The 20,554-nt window shown below is 46.2% G+C and overlaps 1 protein-coding gene across 2 annotated transcripts in view; it reads left to right on the forward strand.

Annotated features, from left to right (window-relative positions):
- Positions 1-20,554, forward strand: part of LOC138301837 (cilia- and flagella-associated protein 337-like) — a 455,621-nt gene that overhangs the window by 297,918 nt on the left and 137,149 nt on the right. For both annotated transcript variants that reach the window (XM_069242337.1, XM_069242343.1), the window contains exons 16-17: positions 11,429-11,474; positions 13,315-13,377. In XM_069242337.1, coding sequence (XP_069098438.1) covers positions 11,429-11,474; positions 13,315-13,377 — 109 coding nt within the window. The remainder of the gene's footprint in view (positions 1-11,428; positions 11,475-13,314; positions 13,378-20,554) is intronic.

Raw genomic sequence — 20,554 nt, forward strand, 5'->3', positions numbered from 1 at the left:
TGGTCATCCAAGCATCAAGGTACCATGGTGTGTTCCCTTTCGCTCCCCTGTATAGGAAATCAAAGAGGCTGGACTGCCTTGGGAAGAAGCTGTTTTCTTCCTCCAGCCTGGCATTGCGATCCATGAATACTGCATGCCTTTTGGCCCGCTACACCCATACTTTATGGGACACGGTCGCACAAGTGCTGCCACAGGCCCCGGAGGAGGCCTGGGCCATTCTCTTCCAGGCTGTTGCTGATCAGCCAAGTTCACAATCAGATGTAGGCTGGATACAACCCACTCCCTGGGCAGATCGGTTGCTTTAACGGTGGCCTTGAAGAGCTATGCCTGATTAAGGACATCTGGCTTTTCAGCGGATGTCCAATCTACTTTGATGGACATGCCCTTTGATGGCACTGATCTCTTCAGGGACAAAGCAGACTCGGGGCTGAAGCTCTTTCAGGAATCCTGGTCTATGGCCTCCCTCAGTCTGCTTTTTGCCCCTTTTGTGGCTACATAAGGAGTGCCCAGCCACGTCCATTCCCCGCCAGCCACCGCGCTACTCATGCTGCTCAGCCTGTGCATGACTGGGGACGTGGGATCCAGCATCCGCATGGATCAGGGAGCCAATGGTCTAGCCAGTCCACCCCTGCCATCTGTTGCAGTCTCCAAATCTTCCTAGTCTATTACTTCCCCACCAGGGACCAGTTGGCCGCAGGATTTGCCATCACCTGCCCTGCTGGAACACCAATACGTCAGACAGGTTGTCATGTTGGCTCTCATTATAATAATGAGACTGCTGTATTTGGGCGGCAGCACCATCGGATTGTGGGGAACTGAGTCCAATCCTACACCGTGTGACAACTGTCAGCCTAACCCTTCTGGCCAGCTAGCAGTACCTCACCAGTATCAAAGAGTAGAGGTTATTTGTGGCAGCCGTGCACATGTCATTGTGATCCCTCAGGGAAATTGTGGTGGAACAGATCTTACCCTTTTCTCTCAGTTACATCTGTCTCACACATGCAAAGACAAACAGAAGCAGAACTTGGTTCAATTAATTTTATTGAATCAACTGCATCCTAGATAAAAAGGCATGTACTGCAATGATTAGGATAATGAAACATGATAATAGCAGAGTGGTGACAAAAAAAGTGAAACATAAGAAAAGTTCCACCATAATGTCACAGTGCTAAGTTTCAGAATTCCTATCTACACCACTAGGCCCTAATCCGCCCCTCAGGACCCTTGGGAAGGCACCATCCCCAATACCTGAATGTGGTAGTAGCGAAGGGGGATGTTGGTCTACTTGAAGTCTTCTCACAAGGAAAGTAGAAAAGATGTCTAGTCTCAGCCGACAGCTGCAATAAAGCGAACAGCATGCAATGGCAACTTGTGGCTGGAATTTCCTCTAACGTATATGGGGCAGATAGTTTTTTTTATAATAAAACATCTGATGTTCTGAGAATACTGCCCTAACATAAGAATACATATGTTTCCATGAAACAATAGGGAATGTGATGTTCTGCTTTGTACCAAAAACATTATCGTGTACAGCCTTGAGCAAGCACAGAGTGAAGAAGTTGTGCTAAGAAATGAAAACAATTTCTAAGCAGAACAACAGATAAAAGAATAAAAAAGCCACCATCCTATGATCGGATGAGGAAGTGCAGAAGAGAACCATCTCTAGATGAGTGGTCCTCTGCAATAAAATGTGCTATGCATTGACTAAAAAGCAACCCCCGTAGGGCTTGCATGCTCATTCTACCACTGCGACCACTGCGTTAGCACACAGAGTTCCAGTCTTGGACATCTGCCAGGCAGCAATGTGCACACATTTACTAAACTCTACTGCCTGGACAGTCAGGTCTGAAGGGACGGTTACTCTGCCCGTTCGGTCCTGCAGGATGTCGTAGTATGATCTTGGTTCGCAGACCCACCTCAGGGGATGGTATTGCTTGGATATCTATTCTAAACTAAGGAATCTGCAACTACAAGTCTCTATCAGATGAAGAAGTTACTTACCTTCGGTAACAAATTATCTGGTACAGAAATAATCTAGTTGCAGATTCCTTACCGGCCCACACATTCTCCCCGCTCTGCGAACTGATTTCTAGGGACAGGGACTTCCCTTTCAGGATACTAGTTCTGGCGCACCAGAGTCAGTGTTCTTCATGGCTCCACGCTTCTGGCATGGAAAGTCGTGAAAAGAAACTGATGTCAGCACGCCAGGTTGGCGCCTATATACGACCCGCAACATCATGCCCGGCGAACACGATACCAGTGACGGACACGGGGTCGACCAACGCCACCTAACGGCACGCGAGGGTACTGCTCGAAGAAAAATCTCCGGATCCAGACTGACGCCTAGGGGAAATTCTAAGATAAGGAATCTGCAACTAGAATTTGTCTCTAACCAATAATTTGTTACAGAAGGTAAGTAACTTGTTCTTTAATTCCAGCACAACCTCCACCTGCACCACAACTGGTGAACTCTTCACCTGATGACGTTGGAGGCTCTCATAATCTCATGGAAAGAGCCGGAATAAGGTTTCTGTTACCTTTGACTATTAAGCAGACAGACTGTGTTTTATATGGCTTTAAAGAGTCTACAAAAAAAACAGTTAGAGCAATTCTGATAATAGATTTTATTAGGGAAGAAGGCATTAAGATAATGAAAAACCCTGTAACAGTATCTGTTACGACTCGGTCGTCCCATTTCCAGGGGGTGCTGTAAGGGGACTGTCAGAAGCCTGGGAAGCACCTTGAACACCTATCTAGAGTCCCTTGCTGACTCCTGTTTGTTTCTCTTTTCTCCATGGTACACTTGTGTAGGACTACATTTGCTTATTGGGACTGCAAATCCCATAATGCACAGCTTGGTAGTCAGGAAAACCCGGATTCTGTTTCCCATTGTTTTCAATGGGAGAAGTCCAGTTGCTCCTTTTCACTGGATCCTCTCCTCCAGGACTTGCAGGTGTCCGAAACCACACACACCTGAAACCTCTCCTGTGCAGCCCAGCTTGGAACTGCTTATAAGCAGCCATTTCCTCAAGCTCCCCGTCGAGCATCGGACTTCAATTCCTTTGTGTTACAGACCCCTTGTCGGATGGTGTTCCAGTTTTGTTCCTGTCCTGTTCTGTTCCAGCCTGAGCCTGATCCTGTTTCCTGTTTCTCTGCCCTGCTACTGATTGTTCCAGCCAGAGTCTGCTCCCTATTTCTTAGCCTTGTACCTGTTTGTTTCTTCCAAAGCCTGCTCCCTGTTTCTCTGCCCTGCTCCTGCCTTGTTTCAGCCTGAACCTTCTCTCTGTTTCCCAGTCCTGTTTACTGCTCATTTCCTACTCCCTGTATTCCAGTCCTGTCCTTGCCTGTTCCAGCCAGAGCCTGTTCTCAGTTTCCCAGTCCTGTCTGTCTGTCCCAGACAGAAGTTTGCGCCCTGTTTTCAAGTCCTAGACCCGCCTTTGCTTCAGCCTGAGCCTGTTCCTAGTTCTTGCCTCTGCCTCTTTGTTTGTTTGTTCCCTTCTGTTTCTGTTTCTTCTTGGTTCTTTGTGTCTGGTAAGTGTTCTATCAGTCTTCACCAGTGTATACGTGTCCTCCTGTGTACTGGGGTTGGCTCCTGGTTTCCAGGAGGCAATTCCAGCCCCCATCCTTGTCCAGTGTTATACGTTGTATTTCGTGCCTAACAGTGACAGTGTGCTATTGCTGTTTTCTCAGGAATCGCCACTGTGTTTCCAGCTGGACCCACAAGAGCGTGTCCTGTGTATGTAAGTACTATCCTTGTTTGTGCTCTAGGGTCCAGAGACAGAATCACTTCTGCTGCCTCCTTTCTATGGGGCTGGCAGGGTGACTATCTGTAAGAGCAAACTGCACAGAGGCATTGAGATTCCCTGTCACTGTGGGAGGTTCTGCGCCTTACTCTGTGTACAACCCCAGCGTGTTTGTCCACTAGTAATCTGTTTCCTGTTTGTTCACACAAGGGTTGCTCTGCTTTCACTTTCCTGTTTCCTGTGCCTATCCATAGCTGTCCTTTCCGTGTATGCCTTTAGCTGCTCCTCTGCCCCAGTGTACTACCTCTTTAGGATATTCAGTGACCTCAAGGGGTGTCCCAACCAAAGTCCTGATCAGACCCGCCCGAAACCGTGACAGTATCTGCTGTTTTACCAAGGGTGGACGAAAAAACAAGGCTCACCTGCATGCCTGGATGGTCATCCAAAGCCAGATTCTGTGGTGACTCAAGCAGCTCAGCGCTTGTCCAAGAATCCTTTGATGCCTATCTCTATACCGCTGGATAGAGAAGGCAGGCACCTAGACAATATTGGTAAGCGCTTTTCAACTAAGTCAGCAACTTCTGTTCATGTTGCCAATTTACTAGCCATATGAGGCTGTTACGTCAGAAAAATGTGGTCAGACATTAGTGCATACATAGATCTCTTGCCTGACAATGTAGGAGGAGAAGGAAAGAAAATCCTTCAAGAAAGTGAAAGAACCTCCTAAGAAATAATAGACTGCGCCATGGATTTAGAATCAACAGGATTTTAAACAGTTGGCAGGAGCTGCTGTCTTGAGACGACAAGGATGGTTAAAAGCCAGATCATTCAGGCCGGAAGTTCTTAGCTAGATACTTGACATGCCATATGATGAAGAGCCATTGTTTGGAAAACAAGCGGATGATGCCTTACAGGCGATTAAGGCGGACAGAGATACCGCACAATCTTTAGGTACCCTGAAGATAAGAAAGATGTATTTTCGAAGTGCAAGAGGAAGAGGTTTGTTTGCCTATATATAGGGAGATATCAGCATACAAATACCAACAATACCAGCCCTTTCAGCAACAGTATCAGCCTTTCTATCAAAAACAACAGTTTAGATCACCACCAGCAGGAGCTTACGCAAAACAAGCTCCGAGAAGGAATCAAGTCTCACAAGGAAGAGACACTGGCACAAAGCAGTGAAAGTCTAAGGGGCATATTTACAAGCCCCTAGCATCACCTTGCGCTGCCTTAGCGTCATTTTGTTTATGCTAAGGTGGCGTTAAGGAGGCCTTTCTCCTGCATCGTATTTACAAAGTGGCACAATGCTTGCATTGCGCCACTTTTTAAACCCTTGCGCCGTATTATGCCTGCACTAGGCATAATGTATGCAAGAGGGGTGTTCCGACGCAGGGAGGCCCAAAAAATGGCGCAGTGAAATTTATATTTCACTGCACCATTTGTTCTGTAATTATTAACACCTGCTCAGAGCACACATTAAAATGACAGACCCATTTTAATCAATGGGCCTTCTTGTGCTTTTCTGTACTAGTGTCAAAATGTTTGATGCTAGTGCAGCAAAATGCCACAATAGCGTCAAAAATGTTGATGCTATTGTCCTAATGACCGCCACAGTGAGCCATTTTGTAAATATGGCGCAACCATGGTGTCATTAGGTGGGGCATGGGCAACGCAAGAAAAGTGACGCATCGGTACCGATGTGCCATTGTCTTGAAAATATGCCCCAAAGAGTGCCGATTATACTGTCTCCATCCCACCAACCAATTGGGCCAAAATGTAAAAATGTTTACACCAATGGCAACAGATAACATCAGGCAGGTGAGTGTTAGACCTAATCACCTGCGGCCATACCTTAGAATTTACCCAGGGGCCACCAAACGCTCCACCAAGGGGAGCCACCCTACCACATCTACATCTTCTCCAACAAGAAGAATGCACCATGCAACAGAAGGGAGCCATAGAGAAAGTGTCTCATTCCCAGAAAGGAATGGGTTTCTATTCCAGATTCTTCCTAATAAGAAAAACACAGGAGAATGTTGACCCACTTTAGACCTGCAGAAGTTAAACAAGTACCTGAGAAAACAATCTTTTTTCATGGTAACTCTTAAGGGCATCCGCCATCTTCTCGATCATGGGGATTACATGTCAACTTTGGATCTACAGGATACCTGCTTTCATATTCCATTCATCCAAAACATTGCAAATTATTGAGATTCAGGGTGGCCGGCACTCATTATAAATTCAAAGTTCTCCCTTTTGGGCTCAAATCAGCCCCCCATGTTTTTACAAAATGTTTAGCTCCAGTGGCAGCTCACTTAAAACAGAAGGGTTTCCAAAGTATTTCCATACCTCAATGACTAGATGATAAAGGCACCAACTGCTTGCCAAGTGACAAAAGCAACAAGAGCTTGCCTAATACTGTTCAAAGACTTAGGTCTTACCATCACTCATCAGAAATCATTGATAAATCCTTCAACGAAGATAACGTTCCTGAGAGCAGTTCTGAATACAATCCGAGACAAAGCAGTTTTATCATAGGAAAGGTGGACTAGAATCAAATTGTTAGCGCAAAGGCGGCTGAAAAGAAAGTCAGTTTTGGTACACCTGTTCAAATCACTTCTAGGGATGATGTCCTCTGCCATTTCTCTAATGCTTTTACCACCTAATAATGAGACCCTTATAGGAAGAGTTAGACAAGCAATGGATTCAAAAGCAGGGATCATTTAACAACCTAATTCAGATTACTCCAGAATGACAGCAGCTCTACCCTGCCAGACAAAAGATGGCAATCTGTCAAGAGGACTAACATTCCTACCTCAGATACCCAAATTCATTATTGCCCCAGATGCTTCCCTAGAGTGATGGGGCGCCCATCTACAGGATTTAAAAATAAGTTGGAAATCAACTGTGCAACAAATGAAAATGCATATACATTTGTTGGAACTCAAAGCCATTTTATTAAGTCTCCAGGCATTCCTGCCAAGGATAAAAGGCTTGTCAGTGTTGATCCACACAGACAACACCACCAGCATGCAGGATGTAAGCAGAGAAGGGAAGACAAGGCCTCTGGCCCTATTGCAGGAAGTGCAAGAAATTTGGAAATGGGCACTGAAAAAGCAAACAACAATAAGAGTAGAACATGTTCCAGGGACAAGCAGTATCCTGGCAGATACATCAAGCAGGACCAAAAAAAGCTGTCATGAATGGAAGCTCAATCAGACAACTCTGGATGAAACCTTCCATCGATGGAGCAACCTGACATTGGATCTTTTTGCTACACAAGAGAACCGACAGTGGCAATTTTACACCAGTTGGCACCCACAACAAAGTTTGCGGGGGAATGTGTTTTCAATGAGATGGTCAGGGATCTTTGTCTATGCTTTTTCACCAATCCCCCTGATTCCCAGACTTCTAAGCAAAATAAAGAGGGAACCTTTTCAAATAATTCTGATTGCTCTAAGATGGCCCAGACAGCACTGGTTCACAGAACTGTTACTCCAATTAGAAAGGACTCACATCCAATTGAAACCCCTACCTACATTTTAACAATGAACCACAGTCAGGTGCTTCTTCCGAACCAGACCTCCTTATATTTATCAGCCTGGCTCCTGAATACAATGAGTTTGCAACCAGGACCGCAGAGACATTCTTGTGAAATCCAGAGCAGATACTACTCATAGGATGTATAAAATGAAATGGAAGTGTTTCTGTTTCTGGTGTCAGAAATCAAACATTCACCCTATCTCAGCGTCACCAGAGCAAATTCTGCCATTTCTGTTATTTTTGGCAAAATCAGGTTTGGTTCATGCTTCTGTTTAGGTGCAATTAGCTGCAATTTCAAGATTCAGGTCTTTTTGGTCTAATAGGGTGATTAAGCAGTAACTTAAAGGCTATTTCAGGGTCTTTCCTCCAATTAAGGCACATTCTCCATCTTGGCAGCTCAATACAGTGCTTGTGCAACTCATGAAGGCTCTATTTGAACTTGTCCACAAGGCAGACATTATGGCCCTCATTACGACCTTGGCGGGCGGCTGCAGCCGCCTGCCAAGATCGGACCGCTGGGCGGCGGCCATTAGGAGATCCCCGCTGGGCCGGCGGGTGGAAACCTAGTTTCCGCCCGCCGGCCCAGCGGGGATCTCGGCCGCAACACAGGAGCCGGCTCCAAATGGAGCCGGCGGTGTTGCGGCTATGCGACGGGTGCAGTTGCGCATAGCAGACAGTGAAAAGCACTCGGGTCCCGGCAGTGCGACCGTGGCACTTCCGCCGCGGCTGTGATACCATGGGAAGCACCACCAGCCTGTTGGCGGTGCCTCTGTCAGAACAGCCCTGGCGGTCTTGGACCGCCAGGGTTGTAATGATCCCCAAAGTCTTTAACATGGAAAAAAGCATCGTGATTGGCTCTTACATCTGCAAGAAGAGTTAGGGAGAGCTTACATCTGCAAGAAGAGTTAGGGAGATACAAGCCTTCACAATTAAAAAGTATTTTCTACAGTTCAAGACTAATAGGGTGGTTCTCAGAACCAATCCAAGATTCATTCCCAAAGTCCCTATGGAGTTTCATTTAAATGAGCCTACTGTCCTGAGGAAATTCTTTACAAATCCACAAGCAGCAGCTGAAAGATCGTTGCACACATTGGATGTTAAAAGATGCCTGACATTTTATCTACATCACACTAAACAATTCAGGAAAACAAACCAACTACTAGTAGCATATGGGAATCATCATAAAGCCTTCCAATTCCCAAGGCGAGCATAGCTCGATGGATTGCAACAGCTATCCATTTTTGCCAGATCTCTGACAAACAAGGTTAAAGCGCACTCTACCAGAGTGGTTTCTGCTATAACCTCTTTGGTCTACAGGGTGCCTCTCAAAGGTATATGTTGAGTGGCAGCAAGGAAGAACAGGCATACATCCATGTAGCATTACTGCCTGGAATCATCAGAGCTGATGCGGCTGTGGGACAAGCAGTCTTACGCCCTTTGTTTCATTTAGGTGAGCTTTTGTTAATTCTATTATCCATCCTTTCACTATTGTGCCATGTTAATGATGGCTGTACAGATACTCTAACTGCTGGCTGGCATGCAAATATATGGAAGATTTAATACTGGAGAAGAAAATAAGATACTTATCTGCAACTGTAGTTCTCCAGTATTAGTATCTTTCATAGATTCACATGTGATCTGTAGAGGCTCCTGTCATTATACAGAGATTTCAGTCCCACAAGTGCTTGAACATATGAGGGGAGATACCCCTGTGTGGAGTGTTCTAGAGGCTGCTGTTGCCTGATTGGCTGGAGTTTGGTTCCTTATAAATGATGTGGATAAGTTATTCAAATGAATGTGTTCTGGCCATCATTGACTATGGGGGTCATTATGACCCCGGCGGTGAGTGGTAATATGGTGGCAATACTGCCAACAGGCTGGCAGTCCATACTGCTACATTATGAAATTGGCAGGTTGGCTGCAGCCAACCCGCCACTTCTCCACTCATACCGCCACGGTGGTATGAGCCGCCGGGCCAGAGCTGCCTAACTTCAGCCTGGCGGCCGGAATAGTACTGCCGGCGGCATTATGAGCCTGCCTAGCACCATGGTTTTCGTGGCATTAGCAATGCCACGAAAACCATGGCATTAGGCACTACCTGTGACAGGGAATTCCTTCCCTGTCACCGGTAGGCGGCTCCCCCACCCCCAACACACACCCAACACCCCCCCTCCATCCAAACTCTCCCACCCCTCCGATCCTCACACTCCTCCACCCCCTCCAATCATCACAGTCACCCCGCCCACCCGCTCTGATCCTCACACTCATCCCCCACCCCCTCCGATCCTCACACTCATCCCCCACCCCGCATACAACACACACCCGCAGACATGCACAACGCATACACCCAGTCACTCACACTGGCACATACGCATTAATTCATGCATACTTTCAGACATACTTACACACATTCTTACACACAGTCTAACTGACATGCAGACAAGCACTCACTTCACTCACATGCATACAACACAACAAACACAGACACATTCACACACACACTCACACATTCGTGGACACACTCAGACATACACACACAACAGCCCCCACCCTCCCGCCCCCTCCCCTGTTGGAAGCCCGACTTACCTTGGTCAATGAGATCTTCTGGCAGGGAATGGGAAGGAGCACTGCTACCACCAGCAGCGCCCCACCAGCAGTACACCGCCAGGCCGTATTACTGGACATAATACGGCTGGCGGCTTTCTATATTGGTGTGGCGGTGCTGGTGGTAGCAGCGCCAGCTTTCCACTGTCCGCCAGTATGATCACTGCCGGATTTCCACCCTTCTTGTGGCGGAAGTCAGGCAGTGCTCATAATATGGTGGACGGATGGTAGCAGCGGTGAAGGTATGTTGGCGGTTTTTACCTCCAATGTCATAATGATGGCCTATGTGTGCTTTAAGGTAGTGCTTTAAAATTTTACCATGGTACTCCCACTTTGGCAAAGGGGAATGGTTCAAGCATGTGAATCTATGAAACACACCAATAATGAAGAACAACAGTTACAGGTAAGGAACATATTGGCCCTTATTATGACTTTGGTGGTCTTTTTCCAAGACCGCCAAAGCCACGGGCGCAAAAAGACCGCCAGTGCTGGCGGTCTTCAGGCCATCATATCATGGGTACTGCTGAATTTCCACCACACTTTGGGCAGAAATCCGGCAGTAGTTGTGCTGGCGGAGGTGCTCTGGCAGTTCCACCACCAGCCCCGCCCGCCAGTAGGACACTGCCTGCCATATTATGGGTGCTGTTTATGGAGGGAGGATTTAGTGCCTGCGGGTGTGGGGGTGGGGGAGTCATCTACCAGTGACAGGGAAGGAATTCCCTGTCACCGGTAGCCTTTCAGCCATGGTTTTCATGGCAGTGCTACCACGGCGGGAACCATGGTGGAAAGCCGGCTCAGAATACCGCCAGCGGTCTTCTGTGGACTGCCGGGCCGGAGATGATCATCTCTGGGCCAGTGTTTCCGACCGGCATGGTGGTATGAGTGGAGAAGTGGCGAGTTGGCAGAGGTCAACCCACCACACTCATAATGTGGCGTTCTGCACCGCTAGCCTGTTGGCAGTGAGACTGCCACATGTACCCTGGCGGTCAAAAGACTGCCAGGGTCATAATGAGGGCCATTTTCTTTTGTAATACAGAGGATTTACGTGTACCAGCTTGGTGTGATTGTTCGTTGAGGATACTGAAGTTTACACACCTGAGTTGTGCTTGAGTCTCCCTCTGCAATTTTTTGAAGCACCTTGTGGTAAAGTCCCAGAAGCTTGAAAAATACCTGCATGGTCAGGTGTGGCGTGCCTGTTTTGCCTTCAGTACTCTCTTTTTGTTTAAAACATTTCTGAAGTGTCTAATATTTCACATGCCTTCTGGGTGATAAGATAATAGGTATTTTTCACCTTTGCCCAGTGCCCTAATACTTGTTGTTGTTGACTTTCTGTTCAATACTGAAGCAGTCATAACCAGCAATTCCAATATCTTTGCCAGTAGTCAAAACCTACGTTGCTTTTGGCCATCAATGGGCAACGTGTTAATGATAGAAGTAAAATGTTGATGTGTTTGATTGCTGCAAATTCTTTGTCTTTGAAATTTTCAGCTGAGCCCACTATAGACAGTAATGTTTCTTCTTTCCTATTTTAAAAGGTACATCATATCTGTTGGCTGGGACAGAAGAATCCACATCTTCCCTGTGAGTATGTGGTTCACTTTCAGTAGCATTTTAAGGGTAGCACTAAGCGCAATACAGTTTTAGACTTAGAATTATGGGCAATCATCGCTCAGCATGGGGATGGTGCTTGCAAAAAGGGATCTTAATGGTATTCTAAACAATTTAAACAGAATGCTCTACTAAAAAACTGGAATGCTGAGAACTCCATGGAGGACAATGAAGTAGTGAGGACCAATCATCGCTGATATAGAGGTCCTGCTGCATCCCAATGCTTATATTTCTCTTTCTCCTTTTTTAATTTAGAACATTCTACTGGGTAGAATATTATAATAGCAATACAGCCCCTCTGCCATGGGCTATGCCAGTTGTTAAAGTTCATTGTAGGCCCTCCCTGCACTTGAGTTCATGGACTTTAAGAACAGTTTAGCCCTTGCCAAAGGAGTATAAGGATATAATCAAATCACAGGGAATACCATAGGAAATGGTTCTGGATAGGTAGGAATTAGGAACCAGTTCCACGTGGATAGGAAGGAGTATAAGAAGCAGTTTAGAATTGGTTGGAAGCGGTCCTGGTTGAATGGGAAGCAGCACTGAATGGATCCTTGCTATGAGTATTTTTGCAATGTTTTTGGAAGTTGCAAGACTATCAATGCCATTACACTAGGTTTCGTAATTTCAGAAAGCATAAATAATGTACTGGACTTTCTGGCTGGTTGTCATTGGTTTGCTGCCTGCAGCTTTCGGATTCCAATCTGAGCTTGAATAAACTCAACACCAAGAGAGATGAGGCCGGTGACTTGTTCATTCACGGAAGGCTTGACTCCCAGCAGGGCTGGCTAACCATTTATTCCAGTGGGCATTTTCCTGGCAGTTTAGAGCAATTGGAGGACTTTTTTGCAGGCCTAGAACCACTGCTGGCATATCTGCCACTTTCTCTAGCTCCCTGAGGATAATTACATCAGGTGTGGAGGGGACTTTAGGAGAGAGATAAATCAGAGATGGAGACGAGCGAGAGGGAAAAAGAGAAAGAGAGAGGTAGAGAGAAAGAAAGAAAGAGAGAGAGAGAGAGAGAAGAAAAACAGGGAATTGATGGTTACAGGGGAGTAGGGAAATGGGCTGGTTTGGACATTTTTGTCAGGGCAGTTGTTGATTCTCAATCTGGCCCTGGGTCTTGGACTTAGCGGCCCAGATTTACTAACATTTAGTGCAATGCAGCATAGCAAGACACCTTGCTGCACTTCGGCAAACAGAGAGAGCAGGGATGCACCATATTTACTAATATATGGTGCATTCCTGCTCTCCCTCTGCTCTGGTGCACTGAGTTGTTCCAAAACATCAACGTAGGAATCCTTGCTCCATCAATCAATCAATAGTGTTTATATAGCAGAACTAATCACCTGTGAGAGTATTCAGGCGTTTGAGGGTGATGATGGTTGAGGTGACTCAGTCGAACAGCCTGGTTTTGAGTGCTCTCCGGAATTTCAGTAGAGAGGTGAAGGTACGTAGTTGCAGAGGTGCAAGGCTGCCCGCATTATAGGTAGGATTTTTTTTGTTCAGGAAGGGACAACTTGTCTAACGCAAGGGCAACACAAGCCGTAAGTATTTATATGCCCGAGTTCTTATTTATGCCAACACAAGGTCGTCTGTTACTTATCCCTATGTACAGGAAGCTGTTTGGGGATCTTCCCAGTCTTGTCAGACTCCCAGTCTAACCTGTGAGTCTATTTGTATGAATACGGTTAATGTCCTGATGTAAGCCATGCCCAAAATGATATGTCACATACTTGAAAAACTAGCATTACAGTTTCAGGCTCGAAAGTTGTTTTGGATATGTACCAAATAATGTTCTTTTTCACCATAGGACAAACAGGATGAAAATGCACTAAAGGGACGGAACTCACAATCAGAATGGAGCAACAAGATGGTAAGGAAAAGCACATTCTCTGATAACCATTTTTATTAACAGACTGGCCCTGGTTTAGTAAAAGAAAGTCATCTGATTTCTGGAGGAAGTGCTAAGCACTGAGGAGAGTCTGCAGGTGGAATTGTATTTAAATTATTAAAATTAGGTATAGAATGGTGGAGGAAAATACACCTGCGCCTTTTCCTTTGGATGTACATATTCATACAGAAATTCCATACCACTCAGCTCTCAATCAGGCCCTCCACATTTTTTTTAAGACACCACTGGTGCTTAGTTTAAGATGGTGGTTTCCTGTATTGAGAATCTGCACTTAATTGTCAAAACCAGTCCTTATGACAGTCTGCCACATAGTGGCACTGTTTGTCTAATTTAGAAATTAGCACAACAGGTCTATATTGAATTAATGAACATTAAAAATGACTAATAACTGTTGCCCAAGCCACATGGCTTTGGAACCTGGAATACCTGAATTGTCACACTGGTATGAGTATAATGGTTAGAAGTTGTGTTGGTCCTGTCATTGGCAGCACTGGCATGGGCAATGGATGGTGCAAACTGCAGTGCTCCTGAAGAGGGCACTGGGAATTTTTTATACAAATTAAGCGCTGCACTGGACACCTCCTTCATTTTCTTTAACACTCTATGCAAACCAATGCATTATTACAGTATTAGAATTGTTTCAGGAAAATAGTTAAGACTAACCCCCACTGGAAATGTTTATATATTAGTCTACTCTGTTTGTAAGCCATGTAGCACATAAGTGCAGCACATAGAGAATGCAGGCACGGGTAATACACAGAATATAAAGGTTAGAAGGCATTTTATTATTATGGATTGTGGTGGGCTGTGGCAGAGATAATCAGAAATCCAAACTCCATCAATGAGCTGCATACATCCAGACCATCACAGGCCACTTCATAAGATAGGCTCAGGCTAGTCATCAATGGCCACTTCATGAGGTAGGTTCAAGCATTCCCTTCTAAAGCTCAGAAAAGTTGAACAATGGGCAGTGTCCCTGGGGAGAAAATCTTTGATCACTAAGGCCCCGATTACGAGTCTGGCGGTCCTTGGACCGCCAGACTTGCAGTGGTGGTCAAACCGCTGCGGCTATGGCGGTCTAACTGCCACATTACGATGTGGGCGAGCAGACCCGCTGACCTACCGCTGTCCCTGCCAGGATCCTAGATCTCGACCGACTGATGGTGGGGCAGGTTCGCCTTGATGATTACAACCTTGTTCTCCGCCAGCCTTTTCGTGGTGGACTCGCGGTGGTGGTCAGACCGCAGTGGCTGTGGCGATCTGACTGCCACATTACGAGGTTGGCGAGCAGACCTGCAGACCTACCGCCGTCCCTGCCAGGATCCTAGATCCCGACCGCCTGACAGTGGGGCATGTTCGCCTTGCTGATTACAACCTTGTGCTCCACCAGCCTTTTCATGGCAGCCACAGGGGGGCCCCTGCACTGCCCATGCCCCTGCCCAGCACCCTTGAAATGCACACTGTCTGTGTGCAGACAGTGTGTGTGCAGACGGTGCGTATTTTAAGGGTGCTAGTGCCCCCTGCGTGTGGCAGCATTGCCTCCCAAAAACCCATATCCACCCTAAAACCTAAAAATAATATAAACATATACATGTATATATATATATATATTTATATATATATATATTTTTATGCACAATTATATTTACAAAAAATTATATATATATATATATATATATATATATATATATATATATACACACACATAAATGTATTTAAAAGCTGTTTACTTACCTGTAATATGCTTACATTTTCCACGATTTACGTTGTAAAAGGCATCCATTGTAAAAAATGTTAAGGCATATTTATACTCTATTTGCGCCGAATTTGCGTCCTTTTTTTTAACGCAAATTTGGAGCAAACCTAACTCCATATTCATATTTTGATGTTAGACACATCTAACGTCAAAATATAGGAGTTTGCACTATTTAATGGATGCGTGCACCTACCTTGTGTCAATGAGATGCAAGGTAGGCGTTCCCATCTAAAAAAATTGTGATATCCCCATAGCCCAATATTTATCCCCCATGGTAAAATGACACACAGGTGGGAGGAGGGGCTAAATAAAGCTTGCTTTGCACCATTATTGAACACCTGGGTCAGAGCAGGCGTTAGGGAACCTGTGGACCTGTTTCCATGGTTAAACACCATGGAATGGGACAACAGGTGTCCTCCTGAAGCCCCAGGAACACCCCCACGCCCACCAGAGAGACACCGGAGGATGGGGGACCCCATCCCAGCTAAGTTCAGGAAAGTATTTTTTTTTTTTTTTTTGCCATCGGCTGCCCTAACTTGAGGCCCCCTGCATGGCACAGGGTGCAATGGCCATGCCTAATGGGGGTGGGCATGACTCCTGTCTTGTTTTTGGTGGTTGTGTGCCAGAAAAAGGCGCTAGTCTGGTTAGAGGCATTTTTTTGCCTCTCACCAGGCTTGCGTCATTTTTTGACGCACAACCCCCTCCTTCCCTACTGCCACCCCACCCGGCTAGCGTCTTTTTTTAAGATACTAACCCAGGTTTAGCGGTGGCTTGTGCCATTCCTTTAATATGGCACCCGGCTGGCACTATACCTTTTGCAGTTTTTGTGGCAAAAAGTATAAATCGGGGCCTAAGTTTTAAAGCCTTTCGTTGTAAAGGCATTTTCGTTATAAATCGTTATAAATCCTCAGTTGTAAGGGCTTCTCGTTCTATATTCTTCATAATAAAGGCTGTTTCCCCTGGGGATAGCCCATGAAAGGTTTTGAAAACAATTGATAACATTTGTAGAAGGTTCGGCTGTTGGCTGACAGCCAGTGGGCTTGGGTTGATAATGTAAGGTCCACTGTCCCTAGGATGATCGTCAAAAGCTTGCTAGTGTAGGTTAAGACTTTGAGTCTGAGTTAGTGATTGGCGCATAGGTTACTCTGTCACAAAACATGACGGATATCCCTTCTGCTGTATTACAATCTACATAGGCTATAATTGGATTTTAATATGGCGGATGGGATATCCGTCACGTTTGTGACGGAGTAACCCCCTCGGCCAAAACTCTAAATCAGCCCCATTGTCCTGAGGAACAAATGAATAATGAAAAAGACCCACTAGTAATGTTTTTCAGTCCACTTTCATGCATTCTAGTGGAAAAAGAAATGGAGGGGCGAGTTTTGCACATATTTAGGACCTGATCAGTGATCAGGAAGATTCCCTAGGCATACTGGGACGGAAAAGCATGCCTACGTTTCTAGCTGAGGAGGCACAAGTCAATGTGCCAGGTGGAAAGTAGATTGAACTGGAGTATAGAAATTCATGTGACTGAGTAAAGAAAGCACTGTTCAGCATGAGGGGGCAGAGGGCTGTGCCATGGCGATAAGATTGAGAAATTCAAATATGAGGAGGTCATTGGGGTGTTATCTGAACATAGATGAGAAAAGGAAACCAAGCGATGAGATGATTTCGCTGAGACACCCTGTACAATCTCTCCTGGAAATATATAGTGGCAAAAGGAAAATACCCATTGCTGAGCCATGGGGGACACTAACAGGTAGTGTAGAGAGAAGAGATTGCTTTGATTGGCAGATAACAGAAAAGCTCTGGTTGGACAAACAGGAAAAAAACATTAGTGGGTAGAGCCAGTGTTTTGAAGGTTCTTGAGAGTGGTTAGTATAGTAGGGCAATCCACAGTGTTGAGGACTGCAGAAGGATGAAGTATAAAGATAGATGAAAGTTGGTTAATATTTACGAAGGTGACAATGATAGTTAAGTGTGAGACAACAGTTTCTGAGGGTGAAGTGCCATGAGCTGGACTGGAGAGGGTGTGATGATGTCAGCAAGAGTGCCGGTGCGTGGTATGGAATGCTCTGACATAGCTAGTGATGCCCGAGGATTCCATACAACGCTAACGGATGATTGCGCTCATCGACGCTCTGTGCCCCATTTTGGATGTATCTCTAATGTATGCGTGTTCACCTAATAAACCCTTTTTGTAAAGTGAAGAACAGGATTGACCACTCGTCTTTACAAGTGGCGACGACGGTGAACAAAGGAGCCTTTTGTTTCTTCCTGGCTCTTCTCTTTTCCTGGCTTTGGTGGTTCATAACAGCCGCAGTGGAGTTTATAACAGCTGCAGTTTCTGGCTGTATGTTTTAGAAGGCGGCGCTTTGGGGGCACAGAGTAAGTTTCCGACGTGCTTTTTATTATAATTTAACTTTTTGACAAAGCGATACGAGCCGTCTTAAATAAACCTGCTATAAAAGGCACATACGCGTGCTGTAATGGACATTGCTCGGTCATACGCGTGCTGTGCTGGACATTGCTCGCGTGCTAGCCTTTTGTTATTGGCAGCGCGTCCCTGACACTAAGCGCTGTGGGAGTCTTTGCCTACATTCACTTACCTGTGAATTTTCTGGCTCGCGGATTCGAGCTCTTTTTCCATCCTGTACAGGAATTTGCTGAGCACCATCCTAAAGACCCTCTCGTTTGCCAGGAGACAAAGAAACAAAGAAAGGACTACATTTATTTTTTTCTTCAAGTGGAAGAAGGACTACTTCTGATTGGAGTGGCAAACCGGTTCAGCCATCTTTCTTTGGGACATTGTGCAGATTCAAAAAGACAAAAGGAGGAACATACATTTTTCTTTCGACTTTTATGATTATTTTTTCTTATCATTTTCTGAAAAGTTAAAGAAGAAAACTCATAAAAAGGAAAATGCAGAATGTAATGCCGCCTGCTTCTTTTTTACAGGACCCTGGTGATCCCCCCTTGGAATGGAAGTTATGGCTTCGTTCCTTTAAGGCCCTTTTTGGGAGCCATTGACGGGCACAAATTTATGCCAGAAAGGAAAAAGAGTTTAATGTATTATTATCTGGGTGTGGAAGGTCAGAACATCTTTGATCATTTACCAGTCTATGAGTTACGTGAGGATGAAGAATTGGATGAATTCGAGATGGCAGTAGCACAACTGGATAAGCATTTCACTAAAACAAAAAATATTGTAGTACATAGGTACAAATTTTTTAGGAGATCACAGAATCCGAATTAAAGTATAGATTTGTTTATTACAGTGTTGAAGGTTTTAGCTGCCAAATGCGAATTTGAAAATTTTACTTCTCAACTCATACGTGATCAATTAGTAGTGAGGTGTTATTCTAAAAGGATCCAAGAAAAGTTGTTAACATGCAAAGACCTGTCCCTAGATAAGGCTATAGACATAGCAAAGAGTATTGAATGTTCGCTGGAGGACGCCAAGCAATTGGAATTGTCGTTGTCTAACATTTCTCTTTCAGGTGCAGTTTTGAACTCACAGAACAATGATAACAAGAAATCAGTTTGTCCTGAAAGGAGACAAGAGGCCATCTCATTCTCCAGAAATACTTTGTCGCCAAAGTTTAACCACAAGACTATGGCCCTCATTACAACATTGGCAGTAAAAGCCACTTACCGCCGTGCAGAAGACCGCCAACACACCACCGCGGCCGCGGAATTCCGCCACAGTTCGGAATCTGCCAAAATCTAGACACCCACACAAGTCCGCCACACCAAACGTCACTGCTAAACTGGCGAAAACAAAACCTCCACCGTACCGCCAACAGAAATACGCCCACACTATCACGATCCACGAATCCACGTGGCGGTCTTTCAACCGCGGTATTCCATTGGCGGTACACATCGTCGTGCTCAAAATACACACACATTTACAAAACACTACCACATTGGACAATTCTAAATACACACACCTGATACACATACACACACCACTCCCACACACCCAATACAATATAAAACTCACACCCACATCACCCACAAACCCCCTATGATGAAAAATTCCGAAAGAAGGCCAGAGAGAGACAGTAACAGCAAGAACAACAGCATCCACAGGCACACAACACCATCACCCACAGAACTTCCACGCACCTCATACAACACCCCACTACATATCAGCACACTTATCACCACACACTCCACCCCACACATCACCTACACCGCCCCATGGCACGGCAAAGACACCCCAGGTTCTCGGAGGAGGAGCTCAGGGTCATGGTGTAGGAAATCGTCCAGGTAGAGCCACAGCTATTCGGATCACAGGTGCAGCACACTTCAATTGCAAGGAAGATGGAGCTATGGCGAAGAATCGTGGACAGAGTAAACGCAGTGGGACAGCACCCAAGAAATCGGGAGGACATCAGGAAGAGGTGGAACGACCTACGGGGGAAAGTGCGTTCCGTGGTCTCAAGACACCACCTGGCGGTTCAGCGGACTGGCGGCGGACCCCCGCCTCCTCCCCCACAACTAACAACATGGGAGGAGCAGGTCTTGGCGATTCTGCATCCTGAGGGCCTCACAGGAGTAGGTGGAGGAATGGACTCTGGTAAGTCAAATCTTAACTATTACATCCCCCACCATACCTGCATGCCAGCACATACCCCCACCCTCACCCCCAGCACTCCAACTCCTCACATATGTCCCAACATCACAAACCACACATCCCAACACCAAGCCCTGCATGCAACAACAAAGCATGGACACCCATCACCAAAGCATGCCCACTGCACATACCCATACAACCCCCTTAACCATCATCACACAAGGTCCCACACAGGAATGCAAGCACTGGGGTACACGGTCACCCACCCATTGTACACCATGGCACACACAGATGTAATAACCATCCTTTTATACCCCTGCAGGACCCTTACCCAACGTCACCGGATAGGAGGGTCCACACCACCAACAGAAGAGGCCCACAGTGATGACAGCAGCTCTGTCCAACTGGATCTAGATGACCAGCTCGGCCCATCGGGGACCTCTGGACAGTCGGTTCCCCTGACACAGTCACAGGCCACTACGGACCTTCCCGCCTCTGGAAACACCAGCACAGCACCCACCCAGCGGGCCCATACCTCCGTCCCCAGGACAATTCAATCAGCAGTGTGTCCACCACTACAGGGAACCCAGGCTAACCCACCACCCCAACAACAACAGGGACCTGGGGGCAGTAGCAGTGGGCACACGGTCCAGGGGACGGAGGCCCAGGAACACAGGGGAACTGGGAGGGCTGCTCTGCGACAGGGAGCGGACAGGCCAAGGGAACCCACTCTCCACGAGGCCCTCTCCTCCATCATGGGAGCCTACCACCACTCCCAGGAGACGATGGCAACGGTTCTG

This window comes from Pleurodeles waltl, chromosome 1_2, assembly GCF_031143425.1.
Source record: "Pleurodeles waltl isolate 20211129_DDA chromosome 1_2, aPleWal1.hap1.20221129, whole genome shotgun sequence".
Lineage (NCBI taxonomy): Eukaryota > Metazoa > Chordata > Amphibia > Caudata > Salamandridae > Pleurodeles > Pleurodeles waltl.